At 35.8% G+C, this 22225-nt stretch overlaps 1 protein-coding gene across 2 annotated transcripts in view; it reads left to right on the top strand.

The window, feature by feature from the left end:
* The window catches only part of MOXD1 (monooxygenase DBH like 1), a 97458-nt gene that overhangs the window by 24246 nt on the left and 50987 nt on the right, over nucleotides 1–22225 (top strand). For both annotated transcript variants that reach the window (XM_027551572.1, XM_027551571.1), the window contains exons 2-4: nucleotides 2686–2832; nucleotides 4997–5164; nucleotides 5330–5413. In XM_027551572.1, the coding sequence (XP_027407373.1) occupies nucleotides 2686–2832; nucleotides 4997–5164; nucleotides 5330–5413 (399 nt within the window). The remainder of the gene's footprint in view (nucleotides 1–2685; nucleotides 2833–4996; nucleotides 5165–5329; nucleotides 5414–22225) is intronic.

Raw genomic sequence — 22225 nt, 5'->3', positions numbered from 1 at the left:
ACGTGTATAACTTTGACATAATTGACAGCCGTCTTTTCTGAACATTGAACACTCAGTGGTTCGATGAGTGCTCACAGTGCAGATGAGCTCAAGGGACTTTCAGTAAGACCTGAATGAGCTTTCTCCCCCTTTCTCATAGTTTAGTTCTCCTTTACTTTTCGCTTTTCTTCTTTTCACAGCTATTTCTCATAGTTAAGTTATCTGAAAAACCAGAAAAAGGTGGAATAACTGAAAAGAATTGGTTTTGGTGAGTGGAAATAAAACAAATGGAAAATTGGCAAGCCAGCTGGGTATTTTGTGGTACTAAGGCTTTGGAAACATATTTGCAAAACTCAGATAATTATTCTACTCTTTGAACTGATTGCATTTTGTATTGTATTCTGTTTGTTTGCAAAAACCGTGATTGCTTCAATCGTGTAATGTAATGTGAGCTTGGTGTAAAGACAGTCAGTTTATCTAAATCTCTTATCCACAGGCATTGTTATTTCATTTATATACTGAAAATCTATGTGATCAAAAGTGAGAAAAGCATGGTTATCATTGGAATATTTCATTTGAATTGCTTTCACAATTACAGCTGGTACATTTTTGACAGACCCTGACTTTAGCAGTAGAAAAAGTAACACTTTATATGAAAAAATACTTGATGTATATAGTTCTGTAGGCAGAAGTATTTAAACTAACCCATCCTTTTCCAGCAGTGGCCACTGTGGTGTAGAACAGTGAAGGAGGCTCAGACCAAACTGCCTGAGCTGCAGCACTGGCTTTACAACTTACTACCTGTATGATTCTGGCCTAGCTGCTTACTTCTTTGTGCTTCAGTGAAACAGGAACATCATTTTGTCTCATAGCCTTGATATGAAGATTAAATGAGCTAATACATGTAATATGCTTAATCTGGTGCATAGAATGTACTCAGTATGTTGTCATTGTTACCAGAGTGAAGTTAGTTAGGGTCTGTGCATCACCAATAATGTGAGATTTGAACAATGTCAGGATGTGGTACCCTGAATGTCAAGCTTACATACACTAGATAGCTACCTTAGAAAAGTGCTAGGAATAAAAACGCTAAATGCCATCCATTTGAGAATGACCATTTCTTGTTCTTTTTTTTTTTTTCACTCTTAAACGTTTAAGTGTATAATTACCAAGAACAAGGACATTCTCTTACATAACCATGATAATTGATGTTAGGTCATTTAACATTGTTATAATACTATTATCCATATCCTAGAGTATGACAATTATAGACAAAGTTTTTCTCTTGTACAACAGTATTTTCTCTGTCAAGCATGCAATCATTTCTTCAAATGTAATTTTAGTGTTATTAAAACTAGTTGTAATTTTATTTCAGCATGTATATTCTAAATCAATTCTTTGTGATTTATCAGACATAAAATACCATTATATGCTGAAAAACCAGTATAATTATGGCAAATTTTGTATCTTCTATAAGTAATAAGAATGAACAACATGATTTTTATAACTCTTAACATAGAAAGCCAGTGGTAAAAAGCATAGAGAATATTTTGGGGAAAAACTACTCTAATTGCAAAAGAGGGAAGAAGATTGGCATTGAGTGAGCTCTAACTATGGTTGGCATTTTTTCCCTTATATACTATTTCATGTATTTATCTTTCGAAATTCATACAAAAAGTATGTATTATCTCAATTTTATTTTATTTCCTTTTTTAAAGATTTTATTAGTGTGGACAATTTTTAAGGTCTTTATTGAATTTGTTACAATATTACTTCTGTTTTATGTTTTATTTTTATTTGGTCACGAGGCATGAGGGATCTTAGCTCCTCCACCGGGGATCGAACCCATACCCCTTGCACTGGAAGGTGAAGTCTTAACCACTGGACCATCAAGGAAGTCCCTATCTCAATTTTATTAATGCTAGAACAAAAGTTCCGAGTTCGATTTCAACAATTCGTTAACATTTTTGGAGTAGAACTGGGGGGCTCAGATCCTAATTATCTGATTCAAAGCCTATGCGATTTCCATTGCATCTGTGTGCTTCTAAGAAGTGATCTTACACCATTGAACTAGTTTAGTATGAGAATTATAGCTGAACCATCAAAACAAAACATCTCTAGTTTTTCAGTATCTTGTAATTCAACTAGAGTAATTTCTTTCCATATTATCCCACTGCATTTCATTTTAATAAATGTATGTCATTAAAGCTCATACTAAAAAACCCTATAATCTTAGCCTGAGTCTCCTTGCTTTTAGAAGTGCAGAAGGTAAGCACCGTAAAATGTGATAGTGGAAAAAGTGCTGGTACCGGGCCTGGTCCTGGTTTTACTATGAACTAGTTATTCATTTCACTTTGGAGCAAGTCATTTCCCTGTGTTGAAGTTCTTTTCATCTGTAGAAGGAGGAAAAAGTACTCAGTGATTACTCATTCCAGCTCTTTCAATACTCTCTGTTGTAAATCCACACTGCCTTTTCCTGAAGGGCCAGAAGTTCAAATATGGATTTGTTTCCTAGGGAACTGTCCCTAGGGAGAATACTCCAGCCCCTTGGAAATTCCCAGGACTTAAAAAATGACTGTAAATACAGGATTTTGTAATGAGCAAACCAGAATTATTTTTCAACGTTATATGTATATGCTCTTAATCTAAATTCTTTTCACTCTGAATTTAGAATAGCTGGATTTTCCTTTTTCATATTTTCCACAGGATTATTTTACAAATGCAAACAGAGAATTGAGAAAAGATGCTCAGCAAGATTACCACCTAGAATATGCCATGGAAAATAGTACACACACAGTAATTGAATTTACCAGAGAACTGCATACGTGTGACATAAATGACAAGAGTATATCGGTAAGAAGTCTATCAGTAAATGCATGCATGAACAGATTGTACATTTACAGTTGGGAAATACTTTGCAGAATAAAAAAGAACAAGTATTTAAAAATAACCCTTAGCAACAAAGTCACATAATCTTTTGGGAATATTTTTGAATTCTCCTTAGAAGCCATGGATTGGGGTGGGGGGGCCACCTATGACTATAAACTTCAATAAAGGCAGTTTTTGTGTGAATCTAAAACTTGGAAGAATTGCTTAAAGTATGTGTGATTTTATCTATAAAAGATTGTAGCTTCTTTATAAAGTTTGAAAATAAGCAATTGATAAAGGTTGGAAGAAATCATATTACATAAGAGAGAATTATGATACTAAATACTAGGCTATAATTCATCTGAATTGTTACTGATTCACTTTTGTGAATTTCTGAAGTCAAGATGAATAGTAGACTGATGAAAATTGCCTGTCAACATGTTATACAAGATTTGTTATTGTCAGGCATCATGCAAAAATTAACATCTTTGTGCATATGCAAATTAAATATTTAGAGGATCTATAATTCATGTGGTACTTTGAAACTTTCCATGAATTTCTGAAACCAATTTCATTTTGTATAGACCAACAAGATTACCTTTTTTTTTAAATTGTAATTCATAACTTTAAAAATGGAAATGTAAAAATCTGAGGCAGTTTTGATTAACATTCTGCATAAAGAGTAAAAGAGGAAGAAAAATGTGTACAACAACAAGGACCACTTTTATGTAATATACAGTGCTCTTATACTTTAACTGTAATAATAATTATAGTCATTTGACTTTTTAAGAAATAATATAACTTTTAAAATGAATAGCTTTTGTTTTGTTGTTTATTTTCTTTTTTTAAAATAAATTTATTTATTTTAATTGGAGGCTAATTACTTTACAATATTGTATTGGTTTTGCCATACATCGACATGAATCTGCCACAGGTATACACGTGTTCCCCATTCTGAACCCCCTCCCACCTCCATCCCCATACCATCCCTCTGGGTCATCCCAGTGCACCAGCCCCGAGCATCCTGTATCATGCATCAAACCTGGACGGGCGATTCATTTCACGTATGATAATATACATGTTTCAATGCCATTCTCCCCAATCATCCCACCCTCGCCCTCTCCCACAAAGTCCAAAAGACTGTTCTATACCTCTGTGTCTCTTTTGCTGTCTCATATAAGGTTATCGTTACCATGTTATTTATTTGCAATGTTCTCATTATAAAGATCTGACAAAGGCATCTTTATGTGTGGGGTACTAAACTATTTTTTTATATCCCAGCACACCCTCCCCGCTGCCCCACCACCCTTTGGGCAACCAGTTTCACCTGACAGCACTTTTCCTAGTTGGAATGCCTCAGTCCCTTGAAAATTCCCAGAGTTCATGAAATGATTACACCTAGATTCTACGATAACAAACAACCCAGAATCAGAAGTTCCTCTTGCATTTCCACTTTCTCTAAATTCATACATGTGACTGGGCTAGAGTCTAGGAAAAATCTATTGTGAAAATTAAAATCCTGACCTGGGAAGTCATTTTAACTTTCATTATATTTATTTGTTTTCTTTAAAATGTTCCATAGCATTGAAACAGGTTTTAATTATCCTAAACTCCTGCTACTTAACAAGAGTAATTACCTGGTAACTACTAGTTTGTTTTCAGTGTTTGGAGTTTTTGCATGACAATGATTTACTGTTGCTATCAGCATGAAAGGATAACTACTAAGTCACTTGTCCTTCATTCTATTGGGTTGACCACAAAGTTCACCTGGGTTTTTCTGTTAACAATTTACTATAAACCCAAACAAATTTTTTGACCAACCCAATGTTTTGGAACATATTATCTTGCAAATGTAACATATATATCATATAACATATATAAAACATATATCTTGCATAATATCTTCCAAAATATGTTTTGGAATATTTTATCTTGAAGAGATGATTTCTTTCAAAAAGGAACTCATCTATTTGGATTTTTAAGACTTAATCAAATTAACACAATTAAGTGAGAGACCATATTGAGACCCTGAATGTCATGCTCTTTTCTTTGCTTCTGTATCCTGCTTTAGGTAGCATTCATTAAACTCAATTCAATGGTAAGGAAAGTGCTGTCATGAGACATAACCCTACCCATTTCTGTTCACCAGGAGAGCACAGTAAGGGTGATCTGGGCCTACCACCATGAAGATGTGGGAGAAGCAGGTCCCAAGTACCATGAATCCAATCGTGGTACCAAGAGTCTGCGGTTACTGAATCCTGAGAAAACCAGTATGTTGTCTACAGCCATACCATACTTTGACCTGGTCAATCAAGACGTAAGTTTTTTTGTTTTCAGGTTTTTATGATTCTAGGGATGGGTTTATTGAAACCGTATAATAGTTGTGTTTCATTTTTTTACTTAAATTATTGTTTTTAATAGAATGTCAAGCCAATATGACTTTTGTCCCCTTCTCCTTTTTATTTATTTATTTTTAAGATAGGTTTCCATCCCAAACAAAGGTACAACATACTGGTGCCAAATGTTTAAGATTCCTATGCTCCAGGAAAAGCATCATGTCATAAAGGTATGTGATTCACTCACAAGCTAAACTTAATTTGTATGAATGGAGGAGAAATTGTTCTTAAAATGAAAATAATAAATTTATAGAAATGATTTTCAGTTATTCAAAAGTTACTTAGAGAGCAAGAAATCAGCTTATCTGAATCACCCCCTGTCCTAAAAGTCACTGAATTTAGCAAGAAACTTGGGTTGTAGCTAGTATTTTATGTTTTGTCTCCTAATTTTATATGCTTAAAGGTTAAAGTTTTGGGATGCATTTGTACACCTCTGGTTATTTCTGAGGTAACAGTTCAACAATTAGAATTTTTGGAATTACAATTTAAAATAATATATTTGTATATCAATAAATTCTATCCAGGAAGTTTACATTTCCCACAAATATTGTTTCATAATATCTGCTTCAGTGATATTTGGCAAAACTAATACAATTATGTAAAGTTTAAAAATAAAATAAAATAAAAAAGAAAATACTGCATATTTTCATAAAAGTAATTGTTACAGTATTTTTTTTGAAAATAGGAAAATGAGAAAATTGTAGTGAATTTCTACAGTATTGAAAAACACAGAATTGGGTAATAAAGCTAATTTGCCTGTGGCATCTAATTCTTATCTAATTCTCACTTCCTTCAGGGATAGGTCTCCCAAAACTTACATCTAGTTAGTGAATGAATAGGTATTTTTAAAAACTTAGAGGTCCTTGGCTCTGTGCTAGGAATTGTTGGGAAATTCCATAGAGGTTGAATATATGATCCATGCTCTCAAAGAACCTACAGTGAGATTGTGGGAGATGTGGACAAGACACAAGAAGGAATAAGATAGAATTACATAATGTACACAAAATACTGCAGACAGTCAGAAGGCCAGCTACTGCTGACATTTTGTCGTCCCCTAGACTATGTGAACTCCGGGAGTTGGTGATGCACAGGGAGGCCTGGCGTGCTGCAATTCATGGGGTCGCAGAGTTGGACACAACTGAGCGACTGAACTGAACTGAGACTATGTGGTAAAGCAGTGTAGATACAAGAAAGGGAGAAGCTTCTAGATTCTAGAATCTAGAAGGAAACATGCAGGTTTAAAGAGCTCTTATATGGTCTCTTTATGTAGTCTCAAGTAAGTCACTCTGGGGTAATAATGCTGCCTGTCCTTGTTTCCTCATCCGTGAAAAGGCAGTCAGTCATTCCATTTTTCCTGCCAACCTCAAAGCATTCTGGCAGAGATGGAAACATTGAGCACGTTCTATAAAGTGATTTAAATTTGTTAATTTCTAATATATTTCTCCAGTGGCACAAATCTGCCTTTTGTTTATAGAATGACTCATAACTACTTAGAGAGGCAAGAGGAGTAGGTTGGAGAATGATTATTGAATTAAATAAGTAGTCCTAAATATTTGTAGGATATTTTTACCATCAAATTTACCAACAGTGTGACTGTGGATGAGTCATTCACCTCCATGCAGTGTTAGTTTCTGTTTTTTGCTTGTGAAAGGAGAATGCAGATTCTAGTCTTATATGCTTAATATTAATAGTGCCTGAGTCCTTCCCTTAAACCAATGAAAAGCCTTTCTCAGAAAAGAGAATGTTATGCATGCTGTGTGTCACTCTAGAAAATTGAACTGGAACCTGGCTTAAAGGTCAAGTATAAAACTATTGGTTAAGCACATGTTTCACAAAACAGGTCCTTGATTCATTTTTCAGCAAATGTTAATTGATAGGATGTGAAGTTCTTAACCACTTACATAAATGCATTTTTTTTCTTGTTTTTTTAATGCTAGTAATTAAGTTGAATGAAATAAAAACAACTGTCTACACTTAAGGGATGGCAGTATATGTTCTGACCCTCTGTGTAGGGTATTTGCTTGGTACTTCATCTGAGAATTCTTAGTTTTCCCATTACAAGCATATTATAGTAATGCTCAGATATGTGTGCATCTATTATCTAAGGATATGCTTAGAATTAAGTACTTTTGGGTTCACATTGCTGTTTCAAAAGTATAAAGAGGAATCTCAGTGACTTGAAAGACTTTGGAAATCTTTTTTTTTTTTTCATGTTTGAAGATCTGTAAGAGGACAAAAATTCTTTACCCTGAACAAGAGGGGTTTTGAGTGAGGGAGGGTAGCAGATTGGTGAGCAGAGCTTATACAAACTTTTGTGGTTGCAGGGCAGAAAGTTGGTGACTAAAATTTAAACTCAATTACTTCTCATGAATGGGGCTCCCTTGTTGCCTTAGTGGTAAAAAGTCTGCCTGCCAATGCAGCAGATGCATGTTTGATCCCTGGGTTGGGAAGATCCCCTTCAGGAGGAAATGGCAACTCATTCCAGTATTCTTGCCGGAAAATCTCATGGACAGAGGAGCCTGGTCGGCTATAGTCCATAGGGTCACAAAGAGTCGGACATGACTTAGCGACTGAACAACACACACAAAAAATTATTTGCTACTAAAAGTATGAAATAATAAGGTAAGTTATTTGTAAAATTATAAAATAAGAAAGGAAAATAACAATCTACAGGAAAGATTGGGTTATGATATAAATTATTGATGGTTCCAGTTCACTTGTGATTCCATTTTACTGATTTATATTTTGATGATAGCAAACAAAGTTGAAAATTATGACTTGAAAATGTTGATGTTGTCTGATGCATATACAGAGATTGTGAAAAAAAAATTCTTGGTAAATTATATTAAAACCACACTTCTCATAGGAGATCATCTCTGTGATTCCTTCTTGAGATTCACCCTCCAGCTCATCTCTTCATATTTAAGCATGACCCTATTTGAGCTTTGCCAAATAGGTGACATTACCCCATATTTAAAATTTTTTAGAGGAAGTGATTCTTTCCATTGTCTTTTGTTGTTGTTCAGTCGGTCAGTCATGTTCAACTCTGCGACCCCACGGATGCATCATGTCAGGCTTCCCTGTCCTTCACTATCTCCCACTCCCGGAGCTTGCTCAAACATGTCCATTGAGTCGGTGATGCCATCCAACAATCTCATCCTCTTGTTGTCCCCTCCTCATCCTGCCTCTACTCTCTTTAGTCGGTATAATATCATTATCACAATTAATAATTGGATATACTCTGCTAGATGCTGGGGCTATCAGTTTTTTTGAGGAGCTTTTCGTGTCAGTGGATTCTCCCCATAAACTAAACTCCTCATTCATCTGTTTAAATCTGATGTCTTAATCAATTTAATAAATAGTTGTTGATGGTTTATTGTGTTAAAGAGGAGGAAAAAGAAAAACATCCAGGTTGAATCATCATCCTTAGTCATCTCCCCTTAAAGGAGATGTCTCCCTAGTAGGAAGGCAGTAGGTGGGTTCTGCATTTGGATGGGCCAGATTTGAATCCTTCTTTCCATTAGTCATTGAACAGCAGGAAAGTTATTCATCAGGTACGTAAAACTCAGTTTCACGATTTAAATAGAAATAGTGCTTTCCTAATGGTATTGTTTAGAATAAAGATTAAATGACAGGCTTAAAAAATTTTATTAGCACTTGCTACAGTATCCAATACAGAGGACTCTTAATAAATTCAATTTCTATTATCAGTCTATGTATTTTCAGTTTTGCTCTCCAAACAACTTTTCATTGAAAACTGCTATTTTTGTCTGACGGCCCAGAAAAGGAAGAGCGTCATGCTAGAAGGTTGACTATTGCTGAGTTTTAAGAGAGGATTTCTTTTACTAGTTGTGTGATCATGGGCAAATTATTTACTGTCCTGTACCTCAGTTTTCTCATCTGGAGAAATGGACATACTAGTTCTCTAAGAGAGCTGTTATGACCATTAATCAAAGGAGTTTAATATTTGTAATTTAGAACAGTGCCTGGCACACAGCATTTGTTAAATAAAGTAGCTAAATAAAATTATGTTGATCACTAGTGATACACAGTTGCTAATCTGTTGAACATCTTGTTAGGTTTCTGGGTTCCTGTGGGATTCCAAACCAGCCAACCTTTTCCAGACAGAATTCTAAATAAAACCTGGATTGTCACTTATTTCATTTAGGCAGGCCACTCAGAACTTTCTGCTCTGGAAAAATTGAAATTGAGTGAAAAAAGCACTCTTATCTCTCTCTTCTTCAGCGGTAGACACAAGGAGGGAAATCCTATGCTTTCTACTTGCTACTGGACAGCATATCTTTTATTGCCATTAAATTAGAAGCTGCTGCTCTTTTCCGTTGGTGGCATTCATAAATCTGTGTGGTTTAATTTGGGGGAATGTTTCCTGGGATAAGGAAATCTAAGTACGATTGACACTGAATACCCATGAAATGTCCTTGAACCCAGAGTACTGTATACCCATGAAATGTCACTCAAAAATCAATTTTCCTATGCTACACACACAGCATGAAACCGTGACTTTATACACGATATTAAATGAACACTGCTGCCCATTTTCACCATCACATTCATTCCTTCTTCTTAAATGAAAGGACACCATCAAATGGAAAATTTAGCATTAACACATTCTGAAACATGTGTCTCTATTTCTGAAAATGTGTAAGACTTCAAAGCTAAATTTAGTAAAATGTGGGAATTCTCAGTGTCAAACTACATAATTTGACAACTGTTAGAGTGCTTTCTTCTCAGTCTACTTCCTTTTGTTCCCCCTGAAATGATATTTCAAAATATATTTTAACTGGTATGATTTTTCCCCCTGATAGAAATAGCATTTTGGTTTGTCATCAGGATGCTTTTACACGGACTCCATGCTTTAGTTCTCATTCTTTCACTGTGTGTTTACCTTCTGTTTCACTTTATTCTGTGGCAGACTAGTAGGTATTTATTATTGACCATTGACCGAACAATTGTTTGTATTTTCATCCATTTTCATTCCAACTCCATAGTACTTGTTCAGGTTTTCTGTTTCCCCTTTATCTTTTACTAATTTAACCATATTTCCTAAAGGCAAGCTTTGGCTTTTCAGATAGATTTATTTAGTATGTTGAAAAAAATTAATTTTAAAAGTATGCTTTGTGTAAAAATACTTTGCATTCCTCTTAAATAGTTTGCAACACTGTATTTGGTTATTTGGCTCAAACGGTAAAGCGTCTGCCTACAATGCAGGAGACCGGGGTTCAATCCTTGGGTTGGGATGATCTCCTGGAGAAGGAAATGGCAACCCACTCCAGTATCTTGCCTGTAAAATCCCCTGGACGGAGGAGTCTGGTGGGTTACAGTCCATGGGGTCGCAAAGAGTCGGACATGACTGAGTGACTTCGCTTTCACTTTCCTTTCACTTTTCTTAACATCAGTGTATTACCATTGACATCTGTGAATTTTATCACGATTGACAAGACAGATGATTTTTGACCTTCTGGGAAAAAAAGATCATGTGGTAAAATCATAAGAATCCTCTTCTTTGGGATTTTGTCATCCAAAATTTACAAATACCAAAATAATTTTACCTTTATATCCAAATATACCTGAAATGTTATATATCTTTTATCTACCAGAGAAGAGTTGAAAGTACTTGGGTGTTTACTGTAACAGTCTGAAACTATAACTTGGAACAGAAGTTGGTAGGAGCACCGCCCCTAACAATAATGAATTGACTCAAAGTAGCACATTTTAAAGATTGTTGACTTAGATTCTCAGTGTTGCCAAGTTCTTTCTAGATCCTCTTGGGTTACATAGACTACAAAAACACTGGAGATTGTCTAGCTACATGGGTGTTCTTAATAGCCACTAGAGTGGAGGTAATTGAATTCACTTTGAAAGCATGTCTTTTCATGGAAGTGATTTATTGCTAACTCTGTCACTAATTAGCTTTCTGACCCTAGAGAAAGTACTTAACCTCGCCCTGATCCTCAAATTCCTTGTCTATAAGATAAAGGGATTGGACCAGATGATTTCAATTGGTTCTTTTTTACTTCTAAGTATCTATGACTTGCTGAAAACTAAAACTGAAATCTGTGTGGGGGTTTGGATGCCCTGTGGTGTGACTTCCTGTTACGCCTGATTCTCACCATCCCTGAGCAGGTGCTCCAGGGTGAAAATGCTTAGGACCCCATTGCCTCCTTTGATGTTAAAAGTCCTCCTTCTTAAAGTTAAAAGTCTCCTTCTTTAGTCCCTTGGTCATGGGCTCTCTTATTTTTTTTTTTAATTAATTTTTATTGGAGTACAGTTGCTTTACAATGTTGTGTTAGTTTCTACCGTATAGCAAAGTTAATCAGCTTTATATATATATATCCCCTCTATTTGGGATTTCCTTTCCATTTAAGTCACCATAGAGCACTGAGTTCCCTGAGCTATTCAGTAGGTTCTCATTAGTTGTCTATTTTATAGATAATAGCAGTAGTGTGTATATGTCAATCCCAACCTCCCAATTCATCCCACCCCTTTCCCTCCCACCCCTTAGTGTTCATACGCTTGTTCTCTTCATCTGTGTCTCTATTTCTGCTTTGCAAATGAGATCATCTATACCATTTTTCTAGATTCTACATATATACACTAATATATGATATTTGTTTTTCTCTTTCTGACTGACTTCTCTCAGTATAACAATCTCAAAGTCCATCCATATCTCTAACTCTTAGCATATATTCTGAGGCTTAGGTTTCCATCTATAAAGAGGATAACAATAGTACTTGTCTCAAATGGTAGCTGTCATTACCAAATGAGACATTATGTGTAGAGTTCTTACGTGTTTGGCATATATTAGGTAGCTCAGTAAATACTAGCTGTATTCCCAGTTTACTTTGGTTTTCAGATACCTCTGAATCTTGGAAATAATCCAAATAAAATAATTTAAATAAATAAACAATGAAATAAATCTACATATTGGGAATAATGTCCTTTTAAAAATAATAAGGATTGAAATTAAGAATGGCAGGGTGAGGAAGGCTCATAGGTTGGCACAGCGCCCACGATGGACTCTGGAGATAGGTAAGGGTTGTGTTCTAATTCAGTTTTTCATTAACTGAGTGATCCGGGCAAACTAAACTCTGTGTGCATCTTCAGTTGTGAGGCAGGAAAAATAATTTCCAGTAAAGATGAAATGATTACAAGTGAAAACACCTGTTCCATAATCGACTCATAATTGCTTGTTTTCTTCTCTTGATGGGGATTATAGAGATGGATGACTATAAATTCATCTAGTATTTTCTCATACTTAAAGTCAGGATTGCCCTGAAATCATGGTAGGCAGTAAGTCTCTATTTTATTTTGACGAAAAGATTCCTTGGGAATTAGATTTCATAGCTTGCTTCCATTATTCTAAACCAAATGAAATCTAAGCTAATTTCCTCCTGTTCTTGTCTTACTAAGGATAAAAACCAGCTGGTGACTAACCTCTGGGAAATATTCTTTTACATTCTTAGATCGCCCATCAACTTTCCACTCTATGACCTTAAAAATTTTCCACAGACATAAAAAGATAGTTATTCTTCTTTGTTGCTCTTCTGCCACCCAACTCCACACCCAATCTACTATATTTTTTTTTAAAAAATAGTCCAAAAGTTTGGATTGCAGAATTGAAAAGCATTAGCTCATTTATTGATAATTATTGGCTATAAATGTTGGTAAATATTTTAATTAACAGCATTTCTTTTGAAATAGTATTAAGAAGGAATTCCCTGGTGGTTCAGTCATTAGGACTCTGTGCTTTCACTGCAGGGGCACAGGTTCCATCCCTGGTCAGGGGAACTAAGATCCATGCAGCCTTAGCAATAAATAAATAGAAATTTTTTAAAAAATGAAGTACTAAAATATTTAGATTGGATTCTAGCTGTTGATGGCACAATAAGATTAAGAAATGTGGAAATATTAATATATGAATGACTTTACTTATATACAAAGAAGTACGTAAGTAAGATATTTTTTGCTACTTGAGATATATTATCTTGTTGGATTTTCACAGCCTCCCTTTAACACCACTTTCCAGATGAACACAGTGAGGCATGGCATGCATAAAGAACTTGCTTAACATTACACAAGGTCTATGAAACAGAGGCAAGATTAAACACAGGTCTTCATAGCAAAGCTAGTAGATCTTTCTCTCTACAATACTACTAGCCCAGGCATTATGGTTTTTCTGGGTGATCTATGCCAATGGGAGCCTCCCCAGTGCTCAGCGGTAAAGAATCCCCCTGCAATGCCGGAGACCCAGGTTCAATCCCTGGGTCGGGAAGATCCCCTGGAGGAGGTCATGGCACCCACTCCAGTATTCTTGCCTGGAGAATTCCCATGGACAGAGGAGCCTGATGGGCTGCAGTCCATAGCATCTTAAGGAGTTGGACATGACTGAGTGACTGAGCACACATGCATGCATATGCCAATGAAACATAAATACTACTAGCCCAGGCCTTTCTAGGTGATATATGCCAATGGAACTTAATTTGAATAAGCTTCTCAGTATCCAGGCTGAGGATACTTTTGTATCCTATAAGATCTGTTCCTAGACAGAACCTTCCATAAATATCAGTATAAAGGTCCTGGGAACTGAGTTAGAAAAGATTTGCGTTAGGTTGACTAGGTGAAGGATTATGCTCGTGAGTACAATAAGGCACAGAATGTTAGATCTCTGAGATGATGTTAGGGAGAAAGGAACTGGAAATTATTTCAGCGGGAAGAAATGCTACCTGTCTTGTAGCATAAGGATAATTGGAAACAAGCCCATAGCCTTCTGTATAAGCTGAGTTACAGTCCTCTTTGGAATTAAGTGAAAAAAATGGTAATGACTTATTTTATTCTCTTTCACTGTATAAAAAGAGACTTGTGAGAAAAAAATACCAACATTTTCATCTGGAAGTTAAATGTATGGCAAAATGCCTAGAGAGCAAGGACCCTAAAAGCAAGAAGAGCCCTGTTGTTGGAGAGAGGTCTAGAAATGTTGGTCTCTCTGAATGACTTAAGAATCAGTCTGAGTGTGGGTTCTAATCCTGCAGTAAACATTGGTCAGCTGATCAGTCATGTGTCTGCATCACAGTGCTTCTCAAAAGATAGAGTTCATGTCAACAACACAACTCAAAGGCTATAAATCCATATAACTGAGAGATTGTCCTAAGTGATCTTGAACCCTTAAAATTCTATGGCTAGTTAAATATTGAAATTGAAAAAACTGGAAATGTATCAAATAAATGGATACATTCATAAAGTTTGTAAGATAAACTGTAATAAAAAGTTATGCTAAAAATTACAAAAGGAGTGAAGATAATTTGTGTATATTTCCATGGGATATAACACACCAATTTTGCTTTGATGTCTGTTTTCAATGTAAGGAAATTGTATACATATCAAAACAGGATGTCATCCATTGATGACATCCTTTTTAATGCAACACTGAAATTTCTTACAGTTTTTATGAATGGAGCTTTTAGTAAAATGGCACTAGTCGTAAAGAATCTGCCTGCCAATGCAGGAGATGCAAGAGACACAGGTTCTGTCCCTAGAGCAGGAAGACCCTCTGGAGAAGGAAATGGCAACCCACTCCACTATTATCGCCTATAAAGTCCCATGGACAGAGGAGCTTGATGGGCTATGGTCCATGGGGTTGCAAAGAGTCAGACATGACTGAGTGACTGAACACATTACAACAGAAAAAATTATGTATGTGCTAGAAAATCAGTTTAAATAAGAGTTATTTACTATTCAAAGTTTATAAACTCAAATTAAAGAATAGTTTTATACAATCCTGATCAAGTGATAAAAGATTGCACTGTTGTGGATCGTTATCAAACCTTTCACTACATTAGAAATGAATGTATTTTTATGTCAAAAAATTCAGAATATACCTGATTTTAATAATATATATATTTTATGAAGAAGAATATTATGCTCATATATCAAAAAAAGTTATGGTTGAGTCTTGCTTCATTGCATAATTGTTTTTGTTTTTCTAGATTCATAACCTAGGGTACACATTAGAACCATCTGGATAGAATCTTTAGGGATAGAGTCCAGACTTTTATGTTGCTGTCATTTGTACAAGTTCCCCGATGATCTTCAAACAAACCCCATGGTTGAGAACCAGTGTTTTATATTTATTAAAATTTCCCAGAAGACCATATTTAAATTATATTTTATAGCACCTAGTAAAGTGCTCTTCATATTACATAGCATCCATGCATATTTTTATAGTTATATACTGTTTTAATTAACAACTGTTGTAAAAATTGAACACACATCAAATGTCTCCCATTGAAATGCACTGTTGTCTGCACATGAAGAAGACTTAAGCAATTTATGGTTTTGAGATAGTTTGCTCCTGATGCATTGCATATTTCTTTGTGGAAGTGGAGAGGCGAAAACACCAGCTGTTTCCTGGAACCACAGCTGACTTTCATTATAAAATTTCAACGAACTAATTCAGATATAAGGGATACTTTCTTCTATGAAGGGAAAAGGTTTATGTTCTAGTGAAACATATACATCAAGTTAACTCTGTACATTAACGTTTATAATGTAATGGATCCATTTTAGAAACTGTATACGGAAGGCCACCTTGCTGACTTTTGAATGCATTCCATTACCAACAAAGAGATATCTTTTCATCCGTGTAATCTCACTGAATTGCTCTGTGTGGAATCATAAATATTAACTGAAGTCCAGACCATGTAAATAACTTAATAAGTACATAAATGCTACCAAAAGCCTCTCAGCCTTTCACTTAATGTGAGGAAGTCTTACGAATATAGAAGAGGTACTTTGTTCGTGGCATATTTCAGAAATCAGGTGTGTACTTAATACACTATATGCTTAATCAGTGAGAAGTAGTCCTTCAAACTATCCTGTAAATCTCAAAGAATTATCAGTGAGTGTTTAGTGAGTACCCACTTCGGACAAGCTATGTCTTTTGTCAAATACAAGGTGATATAAGACATGGCCTTTCACCCCAATGATCTAGTCTAGATGGGGAGAAGAGACGCACATATGAATGAGAGAGAAACCCTAAAGCTGGCAAGTGAACATTGCTGTCTAACGACATAGTACAGGCAGTCAAGGTGAAAAGAAAGGAGTGAAGGTCTGGGCACAGTCCCACGCCATATGGAAAGAATCATCTTGGGTGAGTACAACCAGATGGATCTTAGGTAAGAATCCAGGTGTGATGAGGATGACCAGGAGACAACCTCTGGTTTATGTGCTTAAGCGCCAATATAAAATTAGACGGAAGACACTTACTGAAAACATCATACATTCTGTGAGTCACCAATCCTCATAAAACAGCCTAGGAAATAGGTAGTATTATTATCCTCATTTTACAGATGAGGAAACTGAAGCCCAGAGAAGTAAGTTGCTCATTGCTGGTACTTTTCCCGTTTATATGCTTTTCCCCAAGGAAGAAGTATATTTTAAAAATAAACATGGACAAGCACTTTTGCTGAGTTAATCTCAAAATATGACTATTTAGGCCCATGGCAAAAAACAATCATTAGCTGAAAAATAGGATTCTTGCTTCAGCAGTAAAGTTTTGAAGTTGGTCTGTGCAGAAGTTTCCATCTGGTCCCACATGTGGCAAATAATCCTCGATGCTCCAGCCAACATCTGTCTGGGCTACAGCCGGCTAGCAGCTGCCGGCTGAACTTTAAATCCATAGTCTGGTTATGTTAGATTAGAATGCAGAATCCCAGCGGTTACTTGTTGTCAGGGTAACTGCATTTTTTGATCAGAGAATGCCTTCACCATACCACACCAAAGCCCCTCATGTGAAATATTGAAAGGGACTGTAGATTGTGGCTTTCACTACCTAAATGGGGTCACTGATTTTATCTTGAATGATACTATTGTGTAGCTTTACCCCCAGTCATGAACTTACAGTTTTACTTATGTTAAAACTCTGGGTAGTTGCGTCATGCCCTCCAAAATAGAAACCAAGGCTACCTCTTAATTGCACACACATGCATACAAGCATTTAGTTCTTTAAAGAAAAGCTGCAGACAGTTCCTCGGAAGAGAGTGCTGGCCTTTCAGTTCTTGTGGAAATGAGAGGTCTTCCCTAAGAGTTCTAGTCACTGTAGGGTGGCTTGACTACTGAGGTTGCTGGACGTCCATTCCCATTGTCAACATCAGTCATGTTTCCCCAGTACTTTACAAGTATGTATTATGTGTGGGCTTCTTTACACAAGAGGTTTGTATCACTTAGTTCCCTATTTTATAGAATCATGGACCTGGTAAGGATCTCAAGAGAGAGTTTATTCATTTATTGCCTGAGATTTGAAAAAATACTGCTTTGAAACCACTCTCCAAAAAGAATATTTCTGTTATTAAAAATTTCCAAATCTATCTTTATTCATGAAATTGGATATTTTCTCCATGATAGCTGATCTTAACATCATAACTTCAAGGCAAAATTAGTTCTTTTGAATGGAAACAACACAGTTTTTCATCACATCAATAAATACGGTGTTATTTATTATGCTGTTATTGAATATGCTTCTCTCACGTTTTATGATATTGGTATCAGTGTATGTTGTTGTTGTTCTAAGTCATATCTGATTCTTTGTGACCCCATGAAGTGCAACACGCCAGGCTTCCCTGTCCTTCACTATTTCCCTGATTTTGCTCAAACTCATCCCACTGAGTCCATGATGCCATCCAACCATCTCATCCTCTGTCGTCCCCTTCTCCTCCTGCCTTCAGTCTTTCCCAGCATCAGGATCTTTTCCAGTGAGTCTGCTCTTCTCATCAAGTGGCCAAAATATTGGAGCTTCAGCTTCAGCACCAGTCCTTCCAATGAATATTCAGTGTTCATTTCCTTTAGGATTGACTGGTTTGATCTCCTTGCTGTCCAAGGGACTCTCAAGAGTCTTCTCCAGCAACAGAGTTCAAAAGCATCAATTCTTCGGCTCTCAGCTTTCTTTATGATCCAGCTCTGACATCTATGACTACTGGAAAAACCACAGCTTTGACTATATGGACCTGCAAAATGGAGACAATGATTCTTGTCTTTTCAATGTTATTCTGAAAGTGCTTTAAAAATACTGATTTTAGAAAACAAATATGGGTTGATTGGTCTTAATGTTCCAGCCACTGTGCTAAGTACTATTAATACTTACACTGTTTTGCAGAGGAGGAAGCTAAGGTTCAGAAAATTTAGATGTCTTTCCTAATGTTACAGAGGATTTAGTATTATAAAACATATTCACTTAGTTAGCAGTGGGAGCTTACAGAATATATTTAACTTATACGTACCAAAGTTTCAAGGACCCTGTCTTTGCAGTCACTTAGAGCTGGTTTCAAATCCTGGCTCTCCCGTTTACCATTTGTGTGACCTTTGTGGTTGTTCAGTCATTAAGTCACGTCTGACTTTTTGTGATTCCATGGACTGTAGTATGCTGGACTTCCCTGTCCTTCACTGTCTCCTGAAGTTTGCTCAAACTCATGTCCATTGAACTGGTGATGCCCTCCAACCACTGTGTCCTCTGTCATCCCCTTCTCCTGCTCCCTTCAGTCTTTCCCAGCAGCAGGGCCTTTTCCAATGAGTTGGCTCTTTGTGTCAGGTGGCCAAAGTATTGGAGCTTCAGCTTCAGCATCAGCCCTTCCAGTGAATAGTCAGGATTGATTTCCTTTAGGATTGACTGGTTTGATCTTCTTGCTGTCCAAGAGCCTCTCAAGAGTCTTCCCAAGCACCACAATTTAAAAGCATCAATTCTTCAGTGCTTGGCTTTCTTTATGATCTAACTCTCACATTCGTACGTGACTACTGGAAAAACCATAGTTTTGACTATATGAATCTTTCTTGGCAAAGTGATATCTCTCCTTTTTAATACTCTGTCTAGGTTTGTTATAGCTTTCCTTCAAAGGAGCAAGTGTCTTTATTTCATGGCTTCAGTCACTGTCCACAGTGATTTTGGAGTACAAGAAAATAAAGTCTCTCAGTCTTTCTACTTTTTCCCAATCTATTTGCCATGAAGTGATGGGACTGGATGTCATGATCTTAGTTTCTGAATGTTGAGTTTTATGCCAGTTTTTAACTCTCCTCTTTCACTGTCATCCAGCTCTTTAGTTCCTCTTCACTTTCTGTCATTAGGATGGTATCATCTGCATATCTGAAATTGTTGACTTTTCTCCCAGCACTCTTGATTCCAGCTTGTGATTCATCCAGCCCGGCATTTCACATGATGTACTCTGCATAGAAGTTAAATAAGCAAGGTGATAATATACAGCCTTGATGTACTCTTTGCCCAATTTTGAGCCAGTCCATTGTTCCATGTCTGGTTCAAACTGTTGCTCTTGTCCTGCATACAGGTTTCTCAGGAGACAGGTAAGGTGGTCTGGTATTCCCATTTCTTTAAGAATTTTCCACAGTGTGACCTTGAGTGAGTTAAACAGAATTCTGAACGTCACCTTCTTCATTGGCAAAATGGAGATACTCATAGATTAATTATCTGAAAATGTGTGTAAAGCACCTGATATAAAGGCATGGTATGGTTATTTTTTACTCTGACACTCTAAAACTTCTGTTTACTTTCATCAACATTTATTTCATGGTTGCAGAAAATGAAGTCTCATGAAAAAAAAACTACCTTTCTCATCCAGTTAATTAATTGAAATTGGGATTCAAACTTAGGTCATAAATTCCAAATTGCTGTTACTTATCTCTTTTTCAACATATGAAATAAAAAACAATTTTACAGTAAAAAAATATACCCAGGGTTTGTAACCGTTTCTAACCTGTCATCTTTCAATAATCTCTAATGAAATAATTTATAGAGCTTTTGAAAAAGTTCTAAATTAATGAATAATTACATCCAAGTAATTTAGAGCAGTTGTGAAACTCACTTTGATTTCATTGACTTTTTTGAGACATTAAAACGAAGAGAACATTGAAATATATTTGTTTATAGCCAAGAGGATTTCATATTATATATTGGTCCTTTATAATTTGCTATTCACTATTTCTGCTATCTTCACTTTTATTTCTGTATTCATTTTTAAGATAAAGCTTGATTCTTACAAGAACTAGGCTGCCAAATGTATCTTATTTGTTACTTAAGGTAAACTCCCATTTCTAGAAGTTGTAAGATTCACAAATGAATCAAATTTACAAGGTTAGGGAACTAAGTTTTTTTTTTTAATGATAAACAGGAAATGTCAGTACTCTGAGTAATATTTTCCACTCATATAGCAAATAAATTTTCCAATGGATTTTTGGATTGGTCACTTTATGTCAAAGTATATTTGTTCCAAGTGCTAAAAGATATTTTATAGAAAACTTTATTCTTCTGCTTGAATTAATAGCATATGATATTTATGTGATAAGATGTCCTCCTGGACTGGCCTTTAATAATCTTGAAAAGAGATCACAACTATTAAAAATTTGTCCCTCATTATTTTAAAGATTAAGGAGTTTGTTCTGTGCACTGTTTCTCAAGAGAATGCTTTAGTTTTTTCTCCTTTCTTGGGGTCTATTTTGTGTAATGTTCACGTTTACCTGTGCTGATTGAATATAAAATTTGAAAACTGCATTTAATGAGGTGATGGGATGTTCTTATTTTTAATTTAAATGCTGAGAGTTTAAGAAAAAAATGTTATAGGTCTTTTAAAAAAGATTGATTGATTTTTTGGCAGTGCTGAATCTTCCTTTCTGCACAGGCATTCTGTAGCTGTGATGCACGGGCTTCTCGTTGCGGTGGCTTCTCTCGTGGGACCCAGGCTCTGGGCACTTGGGCTTCAGGAGCTGTGGCTTGCAGGCTCTAAAGTCCTGGCTCAGTGGTTGTGGCTCACTAGCTCAGTTGCTCCGTGGCATGTGGGATCTCCCTGGATCAGGGATTGGACCGCTGTCCCTTGTATTGCAAGGTGGATTCTTAACCCCTGGACCACTAGGGAAGCCCTGGAGTTTTTTGTTAAGTGTTTTCTAATTTGTGTATAATTTTCTTTTGCAATGTAATAAAAACTTGTTACAACAAGAAAAAAGAGTGAACTGTATAGAAGAAACAGTGGGGTTCCCCTTCTTCCAAATTCCACTTCTCTGAGGTAACCAATGTTAATAGGCTTATTTGTTAATTTCTATAACTTTATATTCAGGAAAAAAAATACAGAATTAGATAAGGTTTTATTGGGTTAATATCCCTTCTTTTTTGAAACAAAAGTAGGATCACTATATATATTACTTTGAAATTTGCTTTTTCAAATTACCACCCTTATCATTGCAGGTCAAAATGTAATAACACATGCATTTTAATATTTAAATAATTAAGTCCCCGGTTACATATAAACTGCAGCTTTTGTAATGATCCACATTTGATGTATATTCAAGGGGATTTAACTCTTTTGCTGCTATGAACAGTGCTTCAATAAATATTCTAGTAACTTTATCCTTACATATTAATGATTTCATTTCTATAGGATAGATTCATAAAGGCATTGAGTAAAGATTATCTGCATTCCAAATTTTAGTATATTTATTAGATTACTTTCTAAATTTCACATACTAGCAGTGTGCAATATTTCCTTATTCCCTCTCAAGTACTGAATATTTCAGTCTTTTAAATATATTGCCTACTGGTGGGTGAAAGCTAGTATTTATGAGTGCTTTGACTTGCTTTGCTCAGACTACCAGTGGGAGACTGATGCTCTTTTTATTTATATTACCTCTTTGGTGAATTTGCTGTTCAATTCCTTATCCATTCCTTTTAAGAAATCCTTTTATTGAATTATATAAAAGTATACAAACACTAGTATATGACCCTTGGATTTTCACAAGATGAACTAGCTCACGGAATCAGAGTCAAGTTCAAGAAATTAGAATATGACCACTCCCCCAGAAGTGGCACTCGAGGCCCCTCCAGGTACCGTTTCTCTCCAGACATAACCACTATCCAGTCACTTTACTAACTTAGCTTGTTTTGAACAGTGTGCAGAGAGAATCAGGCAGTAGTA

Source organism: Bos indicus x Bos taurus, chromosome 9 (assembly GCF_003369695.1).
Source record: "Bos indicus x Bos taurus breed Angus x Brahman F1 hybrid chromosome 9, Bos_hybrid_MaternalHap_v2.0, whole genome shotgun sequence".
In the NCBI taxonomy this organism is placed as follows: domain Eukaryota; kingdom Metazoa; phylum Chordata; class Mammalia; order Artiodactyla; family Bovidae; genus Bos; species Bos indicus x Bos taurus.
This window is presented reverse-complemented; position numbering and strand designations above follow the sequence as displayed.